The 25,154-nt window shown below is 48.3% G+C and overlaps 1 protein-coding gene across 1 annotated transcript in view; it reads right to left on the bottom strand.

The window, feature by feature from the left end:
* Positions 1-25,154, bottom strand: part of LOC108795735 (collagen alpha-1(XI) chain-like) — a 71,917-nt gene that overhangs the window by 930 nt on the left and 45,833 nt on the right. The window contains exons 2-4 of the mRNA XM_018567022.1: positions 15,572-15,739; positions 13,715-13,928; positions 13,387-13,549 (exon numbers count right to left, since the gene is read on the bottom strand). Coding sequence (XP_018422524.1) covers positions 13,387-13,549; positions 13,715-13,928; positions 15,572-15,739 — 545 coding nt within the window. The remainder of the gene's footprint in view (positions 1-13,386; positions 13,550-13,714; positions 13,929-15,571; positions 15,740-25,154) is intronic.

Below are 25,154 nucleotides of genomic sequence, written 5' to 3'. Positions count from 1 at the left end.
CTTTTTCTTATAGTTTTTATCTTATTGTTTATTTTTTATAATTATTTTCTTATTTTTTACTTTTTAATCACCTTTTTATTTCTTTATTTAATATTTTTTTTACATTTTTATAAAAAATTTTTTTTAAATCAATGTGTTTTTTTTTCCCCACCTAACTTTATTGCTATCACACAGGAGATAACAAGCCCCCTGTGTGATAGCAAGGTAGACGGCTACTTCCTCCGGCGTCAATCCACATTAACAGGACGCCGGTGGATTCATACCTCGCGCCCTATATCTGACAGCTGGGGGGGAGGAGCTGCGGCCCGCCCCGTAGTCTCCGTCCCCTGAGATGCGCTGTGCCCGGGTGCGGCTGGGACCGGCACGGCGACGCTCTCAGCGGGGATCAAAGGGAGCTCAGTAGACGATCTCCCTTTGATCTCTTCTCCTGTCCCTGAATGCAGGAAGTGATGTATATTACATCACTTCCTGCATTTAGTGTCACTCTGCGGTACAGAATACCAGTGAGAAGCTGGTGCAGCAGTATTCTGCTTCATCAGCTTCTCTGGGGGTCCCTAGGTGACCCCTAGGTCGGAGTGAGAGCAATAATTTTAGGGCCATCAATCACCGATAACACTAAACTGATGAGCGGTAAATACTTTTAAAGCGTCGCCTATGGCCAATTTTGGGTATGGTAGCTTTCTGCAACTTCGCGGGCGTGCGCAATTTTACGGCTTGACATGTTTGGTGCCTATTTACCCGATGTGACCCCGACTTTTATATTTTACCAAAAAATTGGGGTGATAATAAATGTTTCAGAACATTTCATGGGGAAAACAGTTTTCTTTTTCAAAATGTAGGGTACTTTTTTGTTATATAGTAAAAAGTAACCTCGCCCCCCCTCCCGAGTGGTGATTAAATACCCCCAAAATAAAATTCTATCTGTCCCCAAAAAATGGTATAAAATTCATGTCAGTACAGCGCTGCATGACGGAATAAATGTCAGTCAAAGTACCGCAGCACTGAATACTGAAAACGGGCCAGGACAGGAAGGGGGTGTAACCCTCTGGTCTTCAAGTGGTTAAAATAATACCAAACACACCTTTTAGAAATGTTTAGTAATGACAATCTACAAACACAGACGCTTCTAGATAATTGCCGGCTTTTGTATTCTTTTTATACCTTGTTTCTCTTTTCTTCCCCAGTCTTCTGGCAGCGGCCATGTTTACTAAGGGCAGATTACTAGCTCTCGTATTACTTCCTGGATTTCTGGCACATGCGACCAGACATGTGACTAGGGCACGTGACCATGCACAACATGTCAGGGGAAGAAAATGCCTTTCCCTGAGATTCCATCCCACATGCCATAGCGATCCAGGCGGCCCTGGCCGGGCCCCCCCCCCCATGCCCGGGCCCCATAGCGGCCGCCTGGGCCGCTATGGCGATTGTTACGCCACTGATCCCATGAAATTACCGATGGAATTTCCCAGCAATTGCTCTGCTCATGACAAGGCAATCCCGGGACGCATCGCTTTGCCAAACTGAAGTCATTTTGCCCTTTCAAAGCAGGAAGTGAACGCTCTGCAAGTGTCAGTATTTCCCTGTCACCTGACATGTCTATGTTATTATTAATCATCATACATAGAATCTGATTTTTTAGTGTAAAGGTGCGCTTTAAAGGATCAATCCATCTAATACCAATTTTAAAAGTTTTGGCAAGATGTTGGAAACAATTTCTTAAAGTGACATTAAACCCTCAGATTTTTTAACATAAACCAATACTGTAATGTGCGCCTTCCTGTAATCCATGGTTGTTTCCCTTCTCTTTGCTGCTCTTCCTATTAAATCCTCATGTCTTCTCATGCTGGGGGAGAACTTCCCTTTTCAGCTCAGGGCCTCTTCCTGTAGTGCTGGCTCAGGTTACAAGCCCATACAAACGGATACACAGACACCGTGTATCCATTCCTGAGACAAGGCAATCTGCTGCAAAGCAGAAGTTCTGCAGAGCATGAGAAGAGATACGGATTTAAAAGGAAGAGCAGCAAAGAGAAGGGAAACAACCATGGGTTACAGTAAGGCGCACATTACAGTATTGGTTTATGTTAAAAAATCTGAGGGTTTCATGTCACTTTAAGTCTTGAAGACCCCGGTGAGATCTCCGTGTTTGAGTTCTTGGCTCTGCACACCTATTATGAGAAAGTCCTACTCACCCTTGTGAGCTTTTTCATTCATATTTTATTATGGTCGATGTAACAGGAGGAGATGGGCCATAGAAAGGCGGGTCATAGAAAGGTGGGCGGGAACACTCATGCCTCCCAGGGGGACAGGAACAGTTAAAACAGTGGTTCTCAGTGGTTACCAAAGAGCTCAGTATGCAGCTGCAGGAAAGAACCACTCTAACCACTCAGTGGTTCTCAACCTGTGGGTCGCGACCCAAAAGTGGGTCGCGACCCACAGTTGAGGGCGTCCCCACGTGCCTTGTGCTGCTCTAGGTAAGAGGCTCCTCAGCCTCCTCCAATCGAGGCTGTGTCAGTCCTCCTAGTTCTCCAGCAGCAGCGACCGGAGAGGATCAGAGAGAGGGGAGCAGGCAGGAGTGAGGGGAGGTGGGTGCTTGATCACCACAGAGCCCACACTGGGCACCACAGAGCCCGCACCGGACGCCACCAGAGTCCCACTAGCCACCTGAGAGCCCGCATAGCCTCCTGAGAGCCCGCATAGCCTCCTGAGAGCCCACACAGATACTAGTATTGGTGCATCACTAAATTTTACAGTTGGGGATCACCACCACTTGGCAAATGATACCAAGGGGTCCCGGCCCTAGAAAGGTTGAGAACCACTGAGTTAGAAGGTCCTACTGTTGAAGGGTCCAAGACAAGGTGCCAGGGGCTGACTCAACCCTCCAGGCTCAACCTTTAACTAGAATATTCCTTCAGGCTAAAGTTACCCCCTTTCTGTGGCCACTCCCCTTTCTCTCACGTGACACCCTCGTGCTTGGTGATTGCCCCAAAACTCTCACATGGCGACTAGAAGAGCATCTTCAGTCACGTCGTGACTTGGAGCTTACACGGGGCCTTTCTATCTTTGCTCCCAGCTTCTGAAGGGGAGGAGTAAGGACTAAAAAAAACCGAAAGGCTTTAAAAGTATTTATTTCTTTTTAATTGAGTAAATATAAAATATTTTTTTAGGGACCAGGGACATCCATGACACAATGTTCCCAGAGAATTGTGAGGTGTCTACAGAGAAGGCACAACAGGAGCTGTTTTGTTACCGTCCGTCGCTCTAATTGTAACTCTGCATGGTCTAGTACAGAGCAGAGAGAGGGCAGGAGGTAAGGATGTAGGGATGAGTCACTCCTCTGACCCATTCAGCTGTGTGTGTAATCTGAACATCAGTTATTGAGATCAGCTCTTTTTCAGCAAAGCAGTTAAAACTGATCTTCAGCCTAGCAGCTAAATACAAAGATGAAAGGGGACCTAAGCATGATGAAGGGGACCCTATGTGGCCTTGAAACATTGCTTTACCTGTGACAATGTATATATATATATATGAGGTGTTTTACCTTCGGTATGTGTTTGCTCACTTCCCGATCTACTGACCCGACCTGTGACAGTCTCATTGTCGCAGGTCAGCTCGAACTATGAGGTGAGTGAAAAGCACCCCCCTCATAGTTCTCCTTTAAATGAGAAACAACAGGCTGATGAGCTCTACATCTCTCTACTACCAGCGTGCTCCCTGCACTGCAGCACAACTGCCTGGCTCCTTGTGGTGTCTCTCCCTTACCCAGTCTGAGCTCTGATGTACAGTTAATGAATACAGAGTTTAACATGTGTCTATATCAGCCCAGAGTTAGGCATTAAGGTTGGACGGGTAAGATGCAAAAGTGGCCTTCAGCTCCACTTGATGGTAGTAAATCATAAACATGAAACCTTTATTTGCAATAAAAAAATTATAATACGTTTTATTTCTAGCCCCGAGCTTAATAAATAAATAAATAGATAAATACTTTTATACTACATACAATTCCTTTCGATAAAAATACAAAAGTTCCCCCACAAACGTCGCCATTTCCAAGCCAGCCCTCCATACTGTTGAGCTTGGAACGGCTCACCCGGCAACACGAAGCCAGAGGTCTGTTTACAGATGTCATTTCGGCCCCAACCGAAATTAATGGTCCCTTCCGTTAAGTGGCGGAGGAACAATACCTGTCCTGCGAGCGCGGATTTGGCAGCTCACTACAGCACAATGCAGTCGGCTTTACTGAGCCATTTAAATGTCAGCGGATGGGGAACAAAGGGGAAGGTTCCATCTTGTTTGCCCGCAGTGCTGGAGAGCAGCTCCACTGAATAGAAATTCCTGTTGTGCTTGCAGAGTGAATTGTGTGGAGGGGGAGCCCCGTGGCCAGCTGGAGCTCTGACCCCTGACCACAAGGGAGATTTAGGATCCCAGCCAGAAAGTTGTTCCTGCCAACATCAACAGAGCTTGAGAGGAATCAGACACAGGAAGATCTGAATTTTATAGTGAATTACATAGAGCAACCAGTGAATCATTGTCAGATAAGATACATGGAGTATTGCTTATACATTCCATGAAAAGAACCGCCGGGCGCCGGCACCGCGCAAGAAAATAATTACCCTTAATGTTGTGGAGGAGAAAAAAAACGTTATACATTGTAAGGATTCTGAAATACTTCATCGTGGACTCTCGCCTGCTCTCGTTCTGTGGATATCGGCCATTCCACTAAATTCAGTTAAATGGCAGAAGGAGTTGGGTCTGTCTGCTATATACATAGAGACCACTACTGGTGCCATCCCTGAAAGACTGTAGAACAAGATGTCACCGGCCAGGAGTTGGGTCTGCCTGCTATATATACTTGATCGGTGCCAGCGCGGCACCACCACTACTGGCGCCATCCCTAAAAGACTGCAGAACAAGATGTCACCGGCCAGGAGTTGGGTCTGCCTGCTATATATACTTGATCGGTGCCAGCGCGGCACCACCACTACTGGCGCCATCCCTAAAAGACTGCAGAACAAGATGTCACCGGCCAGGAGTTGGGTCTGCCTGCTATATATACTTGATCGGTGCCAGCGCGGCACCACCACTACTGGCGCCATCCCTAAAAGACTGCAGAACAAGATGTCACCGGCCAGGAGTTGGGTCTGCCTGCTATATATACTTGATCGGTGCCAGCGCGGCACCACCACTACTGGCGCCATCCCTAAAAGACTGCAGAACAAGATGTCACCGGCCAGGAGTTGGGTCTGCCTGCTATATATACTTGATCGGTGCCAGCGCGGCACCACCACTACTGGCGCCATCCCTAAAAGACTGCAGAACAAGATGTCACCGGCCAGGAGTTGGGTCTGCCTGCTATATATACTTGATCGGTGCCAGCGCGGCACCACCACTACTGGCGCCATCCCTAAAAGACTGCAGAACAAGATGTCACCGGCCAGGAGTTGGGTCTGCCTGCTATATATACTTGATCGGTGCCAGCGCGGCACCACCACTACTGGCGCCATCCCTAAAAGACTGCAGAACAAGATGTCACCGGCCAGGAGTTGGGTCTGCCTGCTATATATACTTGATCGGTGCCAGCGCGGCACCACCACTACTGGCGCCATCCCTAAAAGACTGCAGAACAAGATGTCACCGGCCAGGAGTTGGGTCTGCCTGCTATATATACTTGATCGGTGCCAGCGCGGCACCACCACTACTGGCGCCATCCCTAAAAGACTGCAGAACAAGATGTCACCGGCCAGGAGTTGGGTCTGCCTGCTATATATACTTGATCGGTGCCAGCGCGGCACCACCACTACTGGCGCCATCCCTAAAAGACTGCAGAACAAGATGTCACCGGCCAGGAGTTGGGTCTGCCTGCTATATATACTTGATCGGTGCCAGCGCGGCACCACCACTACTGGCGCCATCCCTAAAAGACTGCAGAACAAGATGTCACCGGCCAGGAGTTGGGTCTGCCTGCTATATATACTTGATCGGTGCCAGCGCGGCACCACCACTACTGGCGCCATCCCTAAAAGACTGCAGAACAAGATGTCACCGGCCAGGAGTTGGGTCTGCCTGCTATATATACTTGATCGGTGCCAGCGCGGCACCACCACTACTGGCGCCATCCCTAAAAGACTGCAGAACAAGATGTCACCGGCCAGGAGTTGGGTCTGCCTGCTATATATACTTGATCGGTGCCAGCGCGGCACCACCACTACTGGCGCCATCCCTAAAAGACTGCAGAACAAGATGTCACCGGCCAGGAGTTGGGTCTGCCTGCTATATATACTTGATCGGTGCCAGCGCGGCACCACCACTACTGGCGCCATCCCTAAAAGACTGCAGAACAAGATGTCACCGGCCAGGAGTTGGGTCTGCCTGCTATATATACTTGATCGGTGCCAGCGCGGCACCACCACTACTGGCGCCATCCCTAAAAGACTGCAGAACAAGATGTCACCGGCCAGGAGTTGGGTCTGCCTGCTATATATACTTGATCGGTGCCAGCGCGGCACCACCACTACTGGCGCCATCCCTAAAAGACTGCAGAACAAGATGTCACCGGCCAGGAGTTGGTAGACATGTGCGATTCGTTTTGTTACGAATCGAAATTCGTACGAATTTTCCTGAAATTCCAAATTTCTGAGCATCCGAAATCCGAATGTGAGTTTCCGAATTATATCCGAAATACGAAATTCCGTTAACGAATTTCGGATCCTAACGGGAACTAATATTACCCCTGTAAATGAGGTTGAACAACATGACAAGATTTTTTTTTAATCCGAGATACGGATCCGCTGCTGCTGATGCATTACAATACACAGTTACACACACAGGCAGGAAATACGAAATTCCGTTGACGTATTTTCGTTGCGTTACGAACATTCGTTATATTAAAGTTAAAAAGCAAAGTACATTTATAGTGGAGTTGATGGTAGTTTTTTTTTTTAAAGTCCGAAATACGGAATTCGGAATACGGAATCCGTTAACGGAATTCGTATTTCGGATAAAAAAAACAACTACCACTCCAATATATTATTAACAAAGGTATTTTGCTTTTTAACTTCATCATAACGAATGTTCGTAAAGTTACGAAAATATAACCGCCACTAACGAAAATTCGTATTTCGTACGAATCCGAATCCGAATTGAGTTCAGTTACGAATTACGAAATACGAAATAACGGATATTCCGAAACGAAACAGAACAAATTTTTTGACGGCGCACAAGTCTAGGAGTTGGGTCTGCCTGCTATATATACTTGATCGGTGCCAGCGCGGCACCACCACTACTGGCGCCATCCCTGAAAGACTGTAGAACAAGATGTCACCGGCCAGGAGTTGGGTCTGCCTGCTATATATACTTGATCGGTGCCAGCGCGGCACCACCACTACTGGCGCCATCCCTGAAAGACTGTAGAACAAGATGTCATGGGGGCTGTACACATGTACTATTAGCCTCTGAGGTGCACAGAGATATACAGTTTGCTCTGCTATATAGCACTTATGGAATGCTAAAAATGACATGTATGATAATGTCGACTGAACCATCGCTTTAGCATGCTTCACACCGAATCAGTGCTCTGCCCATACTGAACACAGTAACAGGTTTAGTCTACTCTATATGACACATACATATATTTTCTTTCTGCACACCTCCATTCCATGCTGCTCTGTTCACCATTGGCCCCCTGAGGAAATGATCAGTGATTTTGGGTACGGGAAAACATGTGACACTGCCCCACGAAAAAAAGAGACACTTGGTACCTGGGCAGCCAATCGCCAGGCCTCAAACCTGCCATATGGGGGCGGAGAGTGTGCAAAACCCCTGAGCACCATTCACCTTTGATCAACAAGGCTTACACCCAAATCTCAGTTGGGTCAGCGGCAGATTGTCCCTGTCCCTCACTTGCTGGGCACTGCTGAGGCATCGAGATCGATGGCCTCACTGGGGTTTTTTTTTCTTTTTTTGATTGGACAGCTTGGACCAACGGTGCATTGCCATTGGTCCAAACCATCCACAGAGCTCACGCCTCTAACACAGAGTAGAAGCTGTGACAGCTCTGGCCTCACCGAGTTAGGTTACACAAGCAGTGGGGAAGCCGGCTGCTGTGCAACCTAACTAGCTGTCAAAAGCCGGATCCAGCGTCACCTGTAATTAAATTTCCTTGATATTTAACCTGATAATAGCCGATCTGAATGGAGACAAAGCTGTCAGCTTCTGACTTGAAGCTGACAGCTTTTTCCTCCATAATACTAGGTAAGGCTCTGCCCCCGCCTCCCTCCCCTGACCGCACGTCCCTGCACTGAACCAGTTACCCACAATGGGCACACAGCGGGTCCACTTTAGTGAACCTTTGGGCCATTCATGACTTTGTGGACTTGATACAAAGAAGAATTGTTGCAATACTGCATTCATATCATTGTACATCACGCTCTCCAGCACAGTAGGTTTGTGTGTCACTTATTATTGCACATTTCTTGGTCATTCGTCTGTTCATTCCGAGCTCCCTCCCAGACTCGGCCAAATTTCATGTATTTGGCCTGCTCGCCGTGGAAGAAAAATAGCAACGATCCCCCTTCCCTTAGATAAAACGTGAAGAAGAAGAAGAAGAAGAAGAAGCTCAGAAATCAGCCAACAGATAAAGAAATATGTTTCCTAAAAACCAACAAGAGAATAGTCACGAGGCGATAAATCAGACTAATGCGGCGCTATGAAGGGAGTTATCTGCAATTATGTCATGTGGAGGGTTTTCTGCTGATTAAAACGGCAGCCTGAAGCGGGAACTCCATCAATTAAATATCATGTCGGAGAGATGACTCATGTGTAATGAACTTGGCCTGTTTCCAGCGGTATTTGCTTTGCTAGTGCAGCGGAGTAACAACTATTGTCTCATGTTATCACCTATGTGGTGGAGAAGAGAGTCTGACTGCTGTGTCCGTATGGGGGAGGGGCTGGATCCGTGACAGGGGGAGGGGCTGGATTCCCCCCTCCCCGCTCCGATCCGCCAGCGCTGACTGGCGGAACGGACGGGGGAGGGGGCGGGTACAGCTGGCTCTGCCTCTAGATAGGCAGAGCCAGCTGTCAGTCACGCAGCTGGGCGGATCCCGTCATAATTGTCGGGAGCCGCTTCAGCGGCGGCGTCTCAGTATACCGCGAGCAGCAGCTCCCTATATACTGAGCCTAGGGTGACGGGAGGACGCTAGTTTGTGTCCTCCCGTTACCCTAAGGAGAACTATGAGGAAAAGCCTTAACCCCATAGTTCTCCTTGAAATCAATCAATCAATCAATAGATATACATCATATGAGCAAAGCAGGAGCTGAATGTCTATATGTGCCAATGTAACATCTTCTAGTCTGCTAATATACATTGTTTCCTATGGCTGATCAGAGATGGACATAATGATTTGTGGTTCCTCATGAATTGAGCGGATCGAGTAACATCGCAGAGATCTAATACTTCTTGCTCAAACACACAACCAACCAACCACATGGGTGCAACTCGATGGACTTGTGTCTTTATTCAACCTCAACAACTATGTAACTATGTAACTATGTAACTATGGGGTCTATTCACAAAGCTGCAGAATGATCCAGACGTAGCATCAGCTGATCCTTCGGCTAGCTTCGGTTGCGGGAGCCCTTTGGTTCAGTCGAACCAAAGGGCTGCTGTACGGGCTATTCACTATATTCACTATAGCCCGTGCAGCTCCCGAAGGCGCTGAGCGGCTCAGCTGAGCAGAAGGCATATGCTTCAGCTGGACTGAGCCGAAGTGACAGCCGAAGCAGGGCAAACGGCCGACCGTACACCTCACAAATGACAGCTGATGACATCACGGCTGGCTCAGCGCTGGACCGAGAGCCCGACAGTGTCAGAAGAAAGGAGGGGACCCGGCGGCATACCTCATCCCGCCAGGTGAACGTCCCCTCCTCTCTCTGCCGGCGTCCATCACCAAGATGGCCGGTGGCAGGCATCAATCAGATGGTCACGCATGCGTAATGACACGGCGGTCTAGAGACTGTGTGACACCCGACCTCAGGACACCGCTGCAGCCCTCCTTCACATCACAACCTCCCCTTTTCCATTAGAATCCCCCTTTTCATAAGGAACCCCCCTTTATGACAGAAGCCCCTCTTCACATCCGGGTCCTCAGTCCCCAATTCAGAGTCCTACCATCACATCCGAGTCCTCAGTCCCCAATTCAGAGTCCTACCATCACATCCGAGTCCTCAGTCCCCAATTCAGAGTCCTACCATCACATCCCTTCCCCTGCGGCAGCATGGCAGAGGGTGGGATGCAGAGCAGGCCTGGATGGAGGTGAACTTGGTCCTCTTCTGAATGGATCCCACCCTTCTTGGATTCCATGGTGATGGCGGCCGGCCCACCTGCACCATGAAAAGACAAGGCGCCGTGTGAAAATGTTGATGGCACCCCCAGAGGAAACCAGAAGGCACCTTGGATGGAGAAGGCTGCTCTACAGAGTGCGCCCATTTAAGGGAAGCTCTTGACATGGATTGTTGGGTCCTCTGTAGGCGATCCTGAACATGTTGGTGCCACATAAAGACATAAATGAAGGAGAAGGTGCAAAAAAAAAACCCCCAGAGGTCCTCTCCAGCGGTGGAAGGGTTAACCGCTGGTGTTCGCTAATGAGGTTCTGCTATGCTACCTGACCTCTGCGTGCGCCTTCCCGTGTCCTCCATCCCACTCCTCATTTTTTTCCGTTCCTCACCTCCTTTAGGAAGAGCGCTCAGCATTGCTTCATCTCACTGGGGACTCCGCCAGGCTCGGCGCTGAAGAACATTTCCCCCCCGCCCCCCGAAAAAAACAAAATATGTCAACAAAAACTGTTGACATCTTCATCCCTGTTGGGGAGATTTACGCTCACTTCCTGTCCTAACAGGAAGTGAGGGGAAATTTCAATGGGTACACAGAAAAAGCAAAACACTATTTTAGTGTTCAAATTGGAGAAAACTTCGAATTTCTGACCTAATATTGCCGCCTCCCAGTACTATCTGCACCTCCTATTTCTAGTAGGGGCATCAGAGGGACCGGAAGTGTGGACAAATCTCCCCAATGGGGCCACAGGATCCTTATGGGGACATAAGTGACAACCCTACCCCCACTGTTCCCCTGAGGCCGGGGCTGACATTAAACATCATAGGGGCCCCGTACAGCCAGAGGAGAAGAACAAAGCAAAGCATGCTAACAGTGGGGAGGGGCTGAACACATGAGGAAAACAGAGCGCAGGGGTCAGAAGTCTATAATGTACAGAGTGCAGGGGGTCAGGTGTATGTAATATGCAAAGTGCGGGGGTCAGAAGTGTGTAATGTACAGAGTGCAGGGGTCAGGTGTATGTAATATGCAAACTGCAGGGGTCAGAAGTATATAATGTACAGAGTGCAGGGGTCAGAAGTGTGTAATGTACAGAGTGCAGGGGTCAGAAGTATGTAATGTACAGAGCGCAGGGGGTCAGAAGTATATCATGTACAGAGCGCAGGGGTCAGAAGTATATCATGTATAGAGTGCAGGGGGTCAGAAGTATATCATGTACAGAGTGCGGGGGTCAGGAAAATATAATTTACAGAGTGTAGGATTGAGAAGTAGGTAACATCAGAGTTCAGTCATATGTAATGTACAGAGTGCAGGGGTCAGTTGTATGTAATTTAAAGAGTGCAGGGGTCAGAAGTGTGTAACGTACAGAGTGCAGGGGTCAGGTATATGTAATGTACAGAGTGCAGGGGTTGGACATATGTGATGTATAAAATCAGGTGTCAGAAGTATCTAATGTACAAAGTGCAGGGGTCAGGAGTATATAGTGTACAGAGTGCAGGGGTCAGAAGTATGTAATGTACAGAGCGCAGGGGGTCAGAAGTATATAATGTACAGAGTGCAGGGGTCAGGTGTATGTAATATGCAAACTGCAGGGGTCAGAAGTATATAATGTACAGAGTGCAGGGGTCAGAAGTGTGTAATGTACAGAGTGCAGGGGTCAGAAGTATGTAATGTACAGAGCGCAGGGGGTCAGAAGTATATAATGTACAGAGTGCAGGGGTCAGAAGTATATCATGTATAGAGTGCAGGGGGTCAGAAGTATATCATGTACAGAGTGCGGGGGTCAGAAGTATATCATGTACAGAGCGCAGGGGTCAGAAGTATATCATGTATAGAGTGCAGGGGGTCAGAAGTATATCATGTACAGAGCGGAGGGGGTCAGAAGTATATCATGTACAGAGTGCAGGGGTCAGAAGTATATCATGTACAGAGCGCAGGGGTCAGAAGTATATCATGTACAGAGTGCAGAGGTCAGAAGTATCTAATGTACAGAGCGCAGGGGTCAGAAGTATCTAATGTACAGAGTGCAGAGGTCAGAAGTATATAATGTACAGAGCGCAGGGGTCAGGAGTATTTTAGCCCTCCCAAACACAGATTTAGTTACATGCTGATGGTTTATAAAGGATACATGTAATAACAATGACAGCCGCCCACACGGCTCATATAATACATTCCATCATAACAGCTGAGCAATCTTCTTCTGTATCAAATCTACTGAGCCATGAAATGCTGAGAAAGCTGAGTTCATGACATGAGAGTAACATGAGAGTGACATGAGAGTGACATGAGAGTGACATGAGAGTGACATCAGAGTGACATGAGAGTGACATCAGAGTGACATGAGAGTGACATCAGAGTGACGTCAGAGTGACATCAGAGTGACATGAGAGTGAGAACTGAACTGGCCAAAGGGAAAGACGCTTTACCCGTCACACAACCAGACTGCCCCCGGAGCTCAGGACATTCATCCGAAACCCAGAAAAGTAAATCATCGTCTTTCCTCCATTTTACATTTATAATCAGCCAAAACATTTCCCCAAACACAGATATTTATCAGAAGCCGACTCGTTTTGGGGGCTAAGCCCCTCCCCCTTCATCAGGGCTGGAACGTTAGATAGCAGATACAATTATAATAATGATAATTATACCGGATCATAAAGCAGGAAGGGAATTATAGATCGGGGACGGCCATGGACTGGTGGAGATTTTACTCATCGGGGGAATTATATTACAGACATTATCAGCGGTGACGATGGAACGTTATTAGTAATCAATGTCTCGGATTTTGTTACATTTGTATCTTTGGAATAAAGTTTTATCTGGAATATTAGATTGCGGCACTTCAGTTCTGGACTGATCACAACCCAACCTGACCATTGACCTTCCCGGGAGGAAGAGACTCTATATCAGCCTAATGTCCAGATCACCCGTTGTCACCATGACAGGAAGTGAGGAGGAATTTCTCTCATCTATAGTTTACATAGCAGTAAAAACCCCTCCCCCACTCATCTGACTCCTCCTCCATAATCCCCGGTAGTCAGCTCAGAGCGTCTCTCTGGTCTTACCTCGAAGACCTCCTCGTCCAGGAGTCTCGTCCCAAACAAGGTGACCCCTTCTGTGCTGATGGCGGCGTAGTCCCCGCGGTCCAGGAAGTGGGTCTGCTTCTTCTCACAGTCCACGTACATGGTCACGTTTTTTCCTTCCACGCTCAGCGCGATGCGGTGCCACCTGCCAGAGATCAGCAGAGACACGGAACATGGTTTGTATACATTGTAATCACACGTCATCCACCCGCCATCCACCCTCTGATTGCGCAATTCACTGCATTGTGGTGACTCCGAACCCTAAATACTGGAGCTGCTCATATTTCACCTTTTCTCCATAACTACTCACTTGCCATCGGCCAAGTTGATCTTCTTGAAGAAGGGGTAGTTCTCCGGTGTTGGGTTTCCATATTGATCTTCGTACACAAAGACTGGGGATCGGCCAATCTCCACACCCAGCTGCTGCACACCCTTTTCATTGTAAATGGATAAGAGGAAGAACTGCGCTCCCTTCCTGACTTTCAGAGTGATGAGGATGGAGAAGTCCTCCGGGAACGTGTCATCTGTAGATGGGCAGCAAGAGGTTAAAATTACAGACTTGCCTAATATCAGACATATCTATGGGGCCTGGCTACTGACACCAATAACTATGGATCTGTATTAATGTGTATTTAGAGTCTTCTTTGTTTCTTAAAGTTTAGGATGTGGACCACCAGCAAAATATGTCTTCACTGTGGGAGGGTTCAGAACCTGAAGAAGACCAGATGGAGGTCACAAATGTGGACACCTCTGGACCACAGTTCACCTGAAGAAGACCAGATGGTGCTCACATATGAGGACACCCCTGGACCACAGTCCACCTGAAGAAGACCAGATGGTGCTCACGTATGAGACACCTCTGGACCATAGTTCACCTGAAGAAGACCAGATGGTGCTCACATATGAGACACCTCTGGACCATAGTTCACCTGAAGAAGACCAGATGGTGCTCACATATGAGACACCTCTGGACCATAGTTCACCTGAAGAAGACCAGATGGTGCTCACATATGAGACACCTCTGGACTACAGTCCACCTGAAGAAGACCAGATGGAGCTCACATATGAGACACCTCTGGACCATAAACCACCTGAAGGAGACCAGATGGAGCTCACATATGAGGAGATCTCTGGAACATAGTCTACCGGAAGAAGACCAGATGAAGCTCACATATGAGGACATCTCTGGACCATAGACTACCTGAAGAAGACCAGATGGAGCTCACATATGAGGACATCTCTGGACCATAGACTACCTGAAGAAGACCAGATGGAGCTCATAATGTAGACTACCTGAAGAAGACCAGATGGAGCACTAATGTACAGAGTGCAGGGGTCAGAAGTGTGTAATGTACAGAGTGCAGAGCTCAGAAGTGTGTAATGTTAAATTACAGGTGTCAGGAAAATATAATTTACAGAGTGTAGGATTGAGAACTAGGTAACATCAGAGTTGCTCACATATGAGGACACCTCTGGACCATAGGCTACCGGAAGAAGACCAGATGAAGCTCACATTTGAGGACATCTCTGGACCATAGACTACCTGATGAAGACCAGATGGAGCTCACATATGAGGACACCTCTGGTCCATTGTTTATATACTTTGCATCTTCTACAGACTGGAGGGGGGGGGGGTATATTGCTCTGTGGCAGGCACCCTCCTGACATTTACCAACTTCCAGAGAGATCATGGAACTCTAAAGTAGTATTGTACCCTGCTGTGAGCTCTTTTGTTGTAAAGATGGAGGGTATACGATGAGGAACGGCATAAAGTAGATAAAAGAAGAGCTGCGCACCCAATTAGCTGCAAACACCATTTGGGGATATGAGAGCTGCAGGCGTTGGCTGGCAGGCATGGATGGGGGAATTGAGCAGTTTCCTCTTGCTTAGCCCAAGGGGTGAATGAGCAAAAACTATGCTTGAAGGCCAGCTTCACTCCACTGACAGATACAATATCAATATTCCATGGGTAGACTGCACATGTCAGACATGTATGATGTTCATCTTCTTTCTGGAGGCCAAAAATGACTGGTTCTCTCTAACTTATTGACAACAGTTCAGTTGGAGTGTTTTCTTTTCTCCGTACATTCTTCAGGAACCCGAAGGAAGCGCTCCTGCTGGCCCTCATACTGTGCACTTGGCATGATGATAACATTGATAAACCCACCTGGAAATAACTGCTTGGTTGGGGCACTAAAATGAGTCCTGTTCTCCAAACGGAAGGCAATATCCGTCTCTTCAATTCCTTGCCGGTGCGTACATAGTCCAGCTGCTAACGTGACTCCTTCAATGGATTCGCTGAGTTCCAGAGCTTCTAAAATGTTAACTGGCTGGCCTGGGGATGCAAAGAAAATGATTTCCAGTGAGTTGACATGAGGAACGATGAGAACACGGACTCGTCAAGACAAGTCACCTCTACTGTATACACCTCATTGCTTCAGATTCATAAGGATCAACCAGATCAACATGATAGCATACAACATCTACCAATGGCTGGAGGACATTTAAATTCTGCATCCTTCAAATAAGTGGAATGCAGTGAAACATGACATCACTTCCTGTTCTGTCTTTTTGTATCTATTTTATTTGACTTTAGAATAGATTTGGCCATGCTAGCCTGCACACTTGGTTCACAACCCGCAGGTCCCTGCAGCACTGGCCTCCACTCTGATTCCTGGGTGGAGTCCTCCTGACTACAGGTCCGGGGACCTTCTCTGTCTCCCTGGTGGAGCCCTGAACACTCGCCAGCACCCTTACTTTATGTGCAATCACTGGGTGCTGGTCACTACTAAAACATGGACCCAGGGTTGGAGGCTCTCCAAAGACACCGAATTCCAATGACCCTGACCAGGTTTTATCAATGCTGGGTGCTGGTCACTACTAAAACATGGACCTAGGGTTGGAGGATTCATCCCACCCAAGTCTCTACAAAGCCTTCGAGTTCCAAGACCCTGACCAGGTTTTATCAATGCTGGGTGCTGGTCACTACTAAAACATGGACCTAGGGTTGGAGGATTCATCCCACCCAAGTCTCTACAAAGCCTTCGAGTTCCAAGACCCTGACCAGGTTTTATCAATGCTGGGTGCTGGTCACTACTAAAACACGGACCCAGGGTTGGAGGATTCATCCCACTCAAGTCTCTCCAAAGCCTTCGAGTTCCAGGACCTTGACCAGGTTTTATCAATGCTGGAGAAAACTCCTGGAGCCTCTCAACTTGTATGGGTGAGAACCCTGGGTGCCCTTTAGCCCTTATTGTACCGTAACCAGGCCCAGGACTGTCACAATATGTAAACCGAATCGCTAACATTCCATAGAAGCTTTCACATCTGAGAGGAAAGTCATTTGTAGTATTTTTAAATCTGGAACTTTAATTAACATAATACTCTGAGGTGTGTGAGAGATCTCATGTGCTGGTACTGGGGTATGTTCCTGGTAAGGTGGGGTATAAACCCTGGGGTATGTTCCTGGTATGGTGGGGGTATATATACTGGGGTATGTTCCTGGTATGGTGGGGGTATAAATATTGGGATATGATCCTGGTATGGTGGGGGTATAAATATTGGGATATGATCCTGGTATGGTGGGGGTATAAATATTGGGATATGATCCTGGTATGGTGGGGGTATAAATATTGGGATATGATCCTGGTATGGTGGGGGTATAAATATTGGGATATGATCCTGGTATGGTGGGGGTATAAATATTGGGATATGATCCTGGTATGGTGGGGGTATAAATATTGGGATATGATCCTGGTATGGTGGGGGTATAAATATTGGGATATGATCCTGGTATGGTGGGGGTATAAATATTGGGATATGATCCTGGTATGGTGGGGGTATAAATATTGGGATATGATCCTGGTATGGTGGGGGTATAAATATTGGGATATGATCCTGGTATGGTGGGGGTATAAATATTGGGATATGATCCTGGTATGGTGGGGGTATAAATATTGGGATATGATCCTGGTATGGTGGGGGTATAAATATTGGGATATGATCCTGGTATGGTGGGGGTATAAATATTGGGATATGATCCTGGTATGGTGGGGGTATAAATATTGGGATATGATCCTGGTATGGTGGGGGTATAAATATTGGGATATGATCCTGGTATGGTGGGGGTATAAATATTGGGATATGATCCTGGTATGGTGGGGGTATAAATATTGGGATATGATCCTGGTATGGTGGGGGTATAAATATTGGGATATGATCCTGGTATGGTGGGGGTATAAATATTGGGATATGATCCTGGTATGGTGGGGGTATAAATATTGGGATATGATCCTGGTATGGTGGGGGTATAAATATTGGGATATGATCCTGGTATGGTGGGGGTATAAATATTGGGGTATGTTCCTGGTATTCAATGGAACTGAAGAAGTGGATTGGAGAATCAACCTCACAAAACAGAAGTCCAGTTGAATGCTCCTAATTACTACTACTTGTCGGCTTCATCACTGATACATGACACATGACACATTGATACATGACACATTGATACATGACACATGACACATTGATACATGACACATTGATACATGACACATGATACATTGACACATGACACATGATACATTGACACATGATACATTGACACATGACACGTGACACATGATACATTGACACATGACACATGATACATTGACACATGACACATTGATGCATTATCACATTGATACATTGATACATGACACATGATACTTTGATAGATGGAATATTACTGTGACTTGAACATCTCTGTGAAGAAAGGGAAATCCAGATGTTGGCCCCGTGAATCTTGATGCAGTGAACCCCGCGGGTGAATGTGTATATCACTGGCTGCTTCCTGACTCCTACCCCTTATAGAAGGAACACTTTCTGGGTCAGCATTCTGCCCACCGTTACCCCCCAGCGCCGGAGATGACGACATTCAGCCGCCACCCAGAAACAATTCAGAAACACATTGCTGGGATCCCGAGTACAATCTCTCGGCAGATCTCATCATTGCAGAACATTCCGCGGTTTTCTATAAAACAAATACATGTATCGCCTCTCCGTGTGCCAGTGACCTCGCATTCCCACACCGAGAGGAGACCGGATCAGAATCTAAGAACACAGACAATGATCGTAATGCTTTGTTTGTATCAGAAGTCCAAATAAATGAATCTCTGCGGAGAGCTGAACGAAGAATTCCGGCAATAAAATCCAGAAATGATTGGAGGAGGGAAAGTCTCACCGGGAGCCCCACCATCCAGGGAGAGGAGGAGTTACTGGACGGTACCGGGTCCATAGTTCTGGTGATTTCAGGTTTATTGCCACGTTGTCTTTCCTCATTTGTGAGGCTTGTCTGTTGCCGCCAGTGTTCATAATCCCGGGGCAAAATTAAAGAGGCCCTGTCACCTTACCTATCAGTGAACTGGTCCTTGTGATCCTCCCTAGCATACATGCCAAGTGGACTTACCGGGACCGTGCCTTACCTTGGCCCTCTGCCTGCCAATGTGTCCCGGGCCGTGTTCTGGGATTACAGCATGGACCTTATCCGAGTTCCTGCACATGCACAGAAACTCAAAGACGTATTCATTGCAGGGATCAGGACCATGAGTGGATGGTCCCCCGTGGTGGGGTCTGAGCAGGACCAACCCGCAAAGTAGATGTGATGTTCGGTTCCTCGCATATTTAAAGGCGAGGTCTGGTTGCCACCAACCCATACAGTGGGCATGATTTGGGCTCGTAGTAGGAGGGTAAAATATAGACAATGGGCAGGGATAACAGTGTCCCGGGGAGCTGGGACCATAAGGGCCCATTCACATGTAGCGACTTATCGCGCGATTTCCGCCGCGATATCGCGAGAAGTCGCCGGCTAATGATAGTCAATGGAGCTGTCTTAGCTCCATGTCGCGCGTCGCTTCTACAGGACCCTTTTTTCGACGGATTTTGCTTTTTTCTATGGAGCCCGACGGAGGTCGCGCTACCGTCGCTGGAACGTCGCCCCGAAAGTCGCGCTATCCCGGCCGCTGCAAAGGTAAGTCGCTACATGTGAATGGGGCCTAATGTTGGTAGGTGTGCAATAGAGTAGACTTGTGCGCCGTCAGAAAATTCGTTCCGTTTCGGAATATCCATTATTTTGTAATTCGCGTCCGAAACTCAATTCGGATTCGTACGAAATACGGATTTTCGTTAGTTTCGGCGCATTTTCGTAACTTTACGAACATTCGTTATGATGAAGTTAAAAAGCAAAAATACCTTTGTTAATATATTGGAGTCGATGTGGTAGTTGTTTTTTTTTATCCGAAATATGAATTCCGTTAACGGATTCCGTATCCAAATTTCGTATTTCGTATTAAAAAAACAAACAAACTTATCAACTCCGATATTAACAAAGGTATTTTTGCTTTTTAACTTCATCATAAGGAATGTTCGTAACGGAATTTCGTATTTCCTGCCTGTGTATTGTAATGCGACTCTCAGCAGCAGCGGATCCGTATTTCGGATAAAAAAAAAAAATCTTGTCATGTTGCTCAACCTCAATTACAGGGGTAATATTAGTTCCCGTTTCAACGAAATTCGGATCCGAAATTCGTTAACGGAATTTCGTATTTCGGATATAATTCTGAAACTGCCATTCGGATTTCGGGATGCTTCCGGAGTTACGAATTTCAGGAAAATTCGTACGAATTTCGATTAGTAGCGAAACGAATGGCACATGTCTACCATAGAGATCCCGTCACTGGCAGGTTGTCACCATCAACTGGATCTCTAGTGTGACAAGGGCCCAAGCGCCCAAATGGCTTCTTGATGAGTTCTCCGCAAGGCATCGATCCCCGTATCCATCAGATCTCCGAATCAGGTGGCCGGCTCAGGCTCTGCAGATCCCCGGTAGAGTCAATCCAAGAAACCCCCCCCCCCTCATCCCTATTAACCCCTTAGTGACCAGTGACGTCCATAGCACGCGTCACTGGCACCGGGCCCCTTTACACAGACTCCCGGCGGCTAAAGACGAAGGACTCTGTTTACAATTGTAAAGCCGGCTGTCGGCTGTACAATAGAAGCGATCAGGCGGCTCAGCCGTCGCCCGATCGCTTCTCCAAGCCGGTAAACGGCACACCCCAGCCATGTTTCCCGGGCTCCGTTGCCCCTCCTACGGCCCCGGGCTTGCCGGGTGTCGGAAGCCGGGGAGGAGATGGGTGAACCTCCGTTTGCCGACCCCCCTCCCCGTACTTTGCAGATTACATCGCTTCCGGTCCCATAGCTGTCAGTGTTCGGCTCCTGGAGCCTGCGATCTGCACTGCAATAGCTTATTTCAAATGGAAAGGTGACACTGGGGGTCTTTTGGACCCCCCAGTGTCACCTTAAAGAGGACCTGTCACTGCCAATATGCTATCGCATGGGGGGGCTTGTAAGCCACCCTATGTGATAGCAGTTAAAAGTAAAGTAAAAAAACAAACAGTTTTTAAAATGAATATTAAATTAAACAAATGTAAAAATAATTAAATATATAATAATAATAAAAAAAAATGTTAAAGTCTCCCGCCCCAGTGAGCACGCGCGTTTTCACTTTAAAGCGCGTCGGGTGCACCTACATTTGAAAACAACGAACGTGCTACACATGTTGGGTATCGCCGCGCATGCCGGAGTGAGCGCAATCATTCTAAAGCCAATATTAATGCATATCTCGAAACTGGTGACCTGTGGGGGGCTTTTAAAGCGTCGTCTAATGACTTTTTTGGGGGAAAACTTTTTTTCGCCGTTTCGCGGACGCACGCAGTTTTTAACCCGGGCATGTCGGGTATCTATTTACTCGTTGTACCCTCGTCTTTGATATTTTATTTAATAAATTGGTGTTTTATTGTGTTTTGGGGCATTTTTCACTACATTGTGGGGTTTGTCTAGATTTAAGTCTGTCAAACGAATCTCTCGGTCAGCTCTTAGTAAATACCTCGGCTCATACTTGGCACCGAGCGAGGATGCTTCAGGATTCGATAACAGGCCGCGGCTTTATGAAGCTCCGCTGAGCCCCCCGGGATGGTTTGAGCTCAGAGCGGTCCATGGAGGCAACGCAGAGCAGGAGTACGACGGGCTGAAGTGCGAAGTCCCATACAAACGTACAGCAACCGGTCAGGTGACTGAAATCACACGCAGGAGAGATTATTGCCGATTGTTGCTGATCGGGTCCGGGGACTTCTATTGGCTCTTGTGGGAAGAAGTCCTACTGTTACTATTATTATACGGTATTTATAGAGCGCCAACAGTGTGCGCAGCGCTGTTGGGATTGGCAGAGGGAGGTTGCAGACACTGAACGGTTGGTCAGGTGGATGAGTCTGGCAGCTGCATCCATGAAAGACTGAAGGGGGGAGGAGCCTGTGTAGAGGTCGGCCAATGAGGATGGAGTTGCAATAGTCAAGACGAGAGATAACAAGGGAGTGGATGAGTAGTTTTGCGGTGTCATTGGCGAGGAAGGGGCGTATTTTGGAGATGTTAGGAAGGTGAAGGCGTCAGGATTTGGAGTGAGTGAGTTTTAGGAGGGGGGTTTCAGTGGCGTGTACGGGGCGAAAGCCGGGCCTTACTATGAATCAAAGCTTCACCACAAAGGAGCCACACGATGCTATACTTACCTTGTGCACGCTATGTCATCTCTGTCCCCGGGGCTCACAGCTGTGATGTTCCTGGACAGGCTCACGGTGCGGTTGGTACCACGTGGCAGAACACGGCCCGTTCTTCTGGGTTTACTCTAAAATCTTCTTTGGGGAGTCATGAAGCCGACACGTTCCCTCGGAGTCCTGAATTGTAGGATTCACTTCACACCTTTCCATACCAATCACGAGGAACGGAAGTATTTTGTTTCATGGTAATCGGTTGTTTCTGGTAGTTTGTAAAGAGTCAAATGGACATGTCGCTCTGAGAAGATTAGAGGCCGGAGATTTACACCTATCACTGGGATTAGAGGCTGCAGATTAGACCCCCGAGACCTCTGTCATTATATGTTGTTGAGGACAAGCAGGTTGGAGTTCAACTAAATCCCGATGAAGGACACGTGAGAAGTTCCCCCACCTCAGACGTGGACCGGTCATGCTCGGCCACCAGACCAGAGCTTCTATACAAAGCAGGCATTGTTATACGGTGATTGCAGCCATAGCAGCCCAGGCGTCTACTATGGGGTCCGGGCGGTGGAAGGGGGCCCCATTAAGTTGTTAAGGGCAACAAGAACATGTGAAGATAATGCATCATGAAAGGGTGGAGTGGTTGCAGTTGAGGACAACTCTAGTCCCCGGCAAAGTCTACAGTGTGGAGATGACTTCAGATGAACAAGAAAAGTCTTTGGGGGATTTTGGGATCGTTACTCACAGCTCAGAGGGAGGTCATCAGGGGGCCCCGCCCCCATCACATTTGTGCTATGGGGCCCCCGTAATCTGCCCTGAAAGAAGGGTTCCATGAACACGAGATTTCACCTTCATCTTTACAAGGGAGGCCCCCGTAACGTCATAGTAATCCTGATTTCTGTTCCCCTGTGTCCCCCGCCCTCCTCTATGATGTCATGTCCCCGGATTCTGAAGATAATAGGAACCACGAGCTGTGCCGGGAAGGGTTAAACCGTGCGGGAAAAGCTCCTCCATGCTATTCCTAGTTCTTCCTTTTGTGTCTCCAGAACATGTTGTGACTCCTCTGAGCCCGGACCCACAACAACGTGCTTTTGTGTCTTGAGAGAAACGAAGAAATAATTCAATAAGGACGAGATCTTCGGAGAGTCGGCACACTGAATGTATTGTTCCAGATTTCAGTTACCGCCCGCAGCCGCCCCGCTGATAGAACGCCGTTCATTGTCTCCTGCCAGTGATGTTCTTCTTGGATCAGCCAATGGAATGAGAGTGCCATCCAATGTCTAACCCACAGACTCAATGTGATTGAGTGCCATTCAACCCACTTCCGGTGAGCCCAGGGTGTCATGGACCCGCCCCCCTGGGGATTTGTCATCTAGGGTAGCCACCTTTTCTTCAAGTGAAACCGGAACACTCCTGTGCTACGTCACAATGTTTTGGGGAGAGACAGCCAGGGAGAGAGCAAGGTGAGAGAGACGAGAGGCAGCTAGGAGAGACAGCCAAGAGAGAGAGAGGAGAGACAGCCAGGAGAGAGAGAGGAGAGACAGCCAGCAGAGACAGCCAGGAGAGAGAGAGAAGAGACAGCCAGGAGAGAGAGAGGAGAGACAGACAGGAGAGAGAGCTAGGAGAGACAGCCAGGAGAGAGAGAGGAGAGACAGCCAGGAGAGAGAGCTAGGAGAGACAGCCAGGGGAGAGAGAGGAAAGATAGTGAGCAACACATCTGCCTGAAGCAGAACCCCTGTGCCCTTCAGGACTTATCTGCCCCCCTGTGTTTCAGACACCTCCTTGCTCCCAGAGCTCCAGTGTCCCTCCATGCCATGTCTCGTGCCGCCTCCATGCACTCAGGTTAGAACACCAGGACCCCATGATTGCCCCTGCCCACCTGAAACCCGGACACAGCACATACAGGACTCAAATCCCAGACATGTGGCAGCCCTAGTGTCATCATACCACCCGGCACTCACAGCACAACGCTGCCAAGATTTCCCCTGACGTCACTAGGCCAGGGCTGCGCTCTCCCCGTCACTGGACAAGAAGAGGAGAGGACTCTGCACGTCACATGACCAAGAATACCTGAAGGCAGGGTCTCTTTAAATACGTCACAGCATGCAGAGCAGGTCATAGTCCCCACACTCCCTCCGTGGAGATCTGAGCTGATTCAGGTCTGCACTGAACGCGAGCCAACCGTGAGAATCATCTCAATCACTCAGAACAAAGTATTTATGAATCCACCAAAGCGGGATCGTGTCACTTCTCAGGTCGGGGTCACAAAATCGGCGTCTTCACCTCATTCCCTAACTGATTGGCCCATTGCTACCAATGACGCTCTACACTGCGACTGTCTCCTTTACTAAAGAGACCCTGTCACCAGACAATGCATTTCCGCACAAATCCTCCCATACGAATATATGTTGCATGTAGCATGTTGTTGGCATGTATTGTAACATTCTCCCTTGTGTAGACATGCAAAAAACACTGCTACTGGGTGCCAGTGGCGTCACAAGGGGGGTTCGGCCCGCACCCGGGTGACACCATTGGAGGGGTGACACCCAAATGACTGACAGTCATTTGGGTGTCACCACTTCTAAAAAGTCGGGCACTTGGTCACGGACCGAGAGCCAGACAGTGTCAGGAGAGAGGAGCGGACCCGGCGGCATACCTCATCCCGCCCGGGTGACTGTCCCCTCCTCTCTCTGACGGCGTCCACCACCAAGATGGCCGCCGGCAGGCGTCAATTGGATGGCCGCGTATGCGCAATTATGTTATGGTGCACGCACGTGGTGACACATCAGCCTCGGGACGCTGGGTGCCGCCATCTTGGATGTGATGTCAGTAGCCTCAGAGTGTTCACTCAACTGGCACTTTATAGTATTGCTTTTCACTCCTCCCCCGGCAGCTACATAAAAGGTTATGTAGGGAGGCAAGAGGCGGGGCTGGGAGAGCTGGGCCAGCACAGATATTAATTAGACACTCCCAAAAGAGCAGGGGGCTACGATGTGTCAGGAGCCGGGCTGGGATGGGGGACACATCTGAAGTTCAGAGCCGCTTGTAAGAACGAGCCCCCGGGTGCCAGTTCTCCAGATTCAGTGACATCAGATGGAAGCAGTGGCGTCACAAGGGGGGTGACACCAAAATGACTCACAGTCATTTTGGTGTCCCCCCCCCCCC

This window comes from Nanorana parkeri, unplaced genomic scaffold (genome assembly GCF_000935625.1).
Source record: "Nanorana parkeri isolate BGI_ZX_2015 unplaced genomic scaffold, ASM93562v1 scaffold1000, whole genome shotgun sequence".
Taxonomy (NCBI): Eukaryota; Metazoa; Chordata; class Amphibia; order Anura; family Dicroglossidae; genus Nanorana; species Nanorana parkeri.
This window is presented reverse-complemented; position numbering and strand designations above follow the sequence as displayed.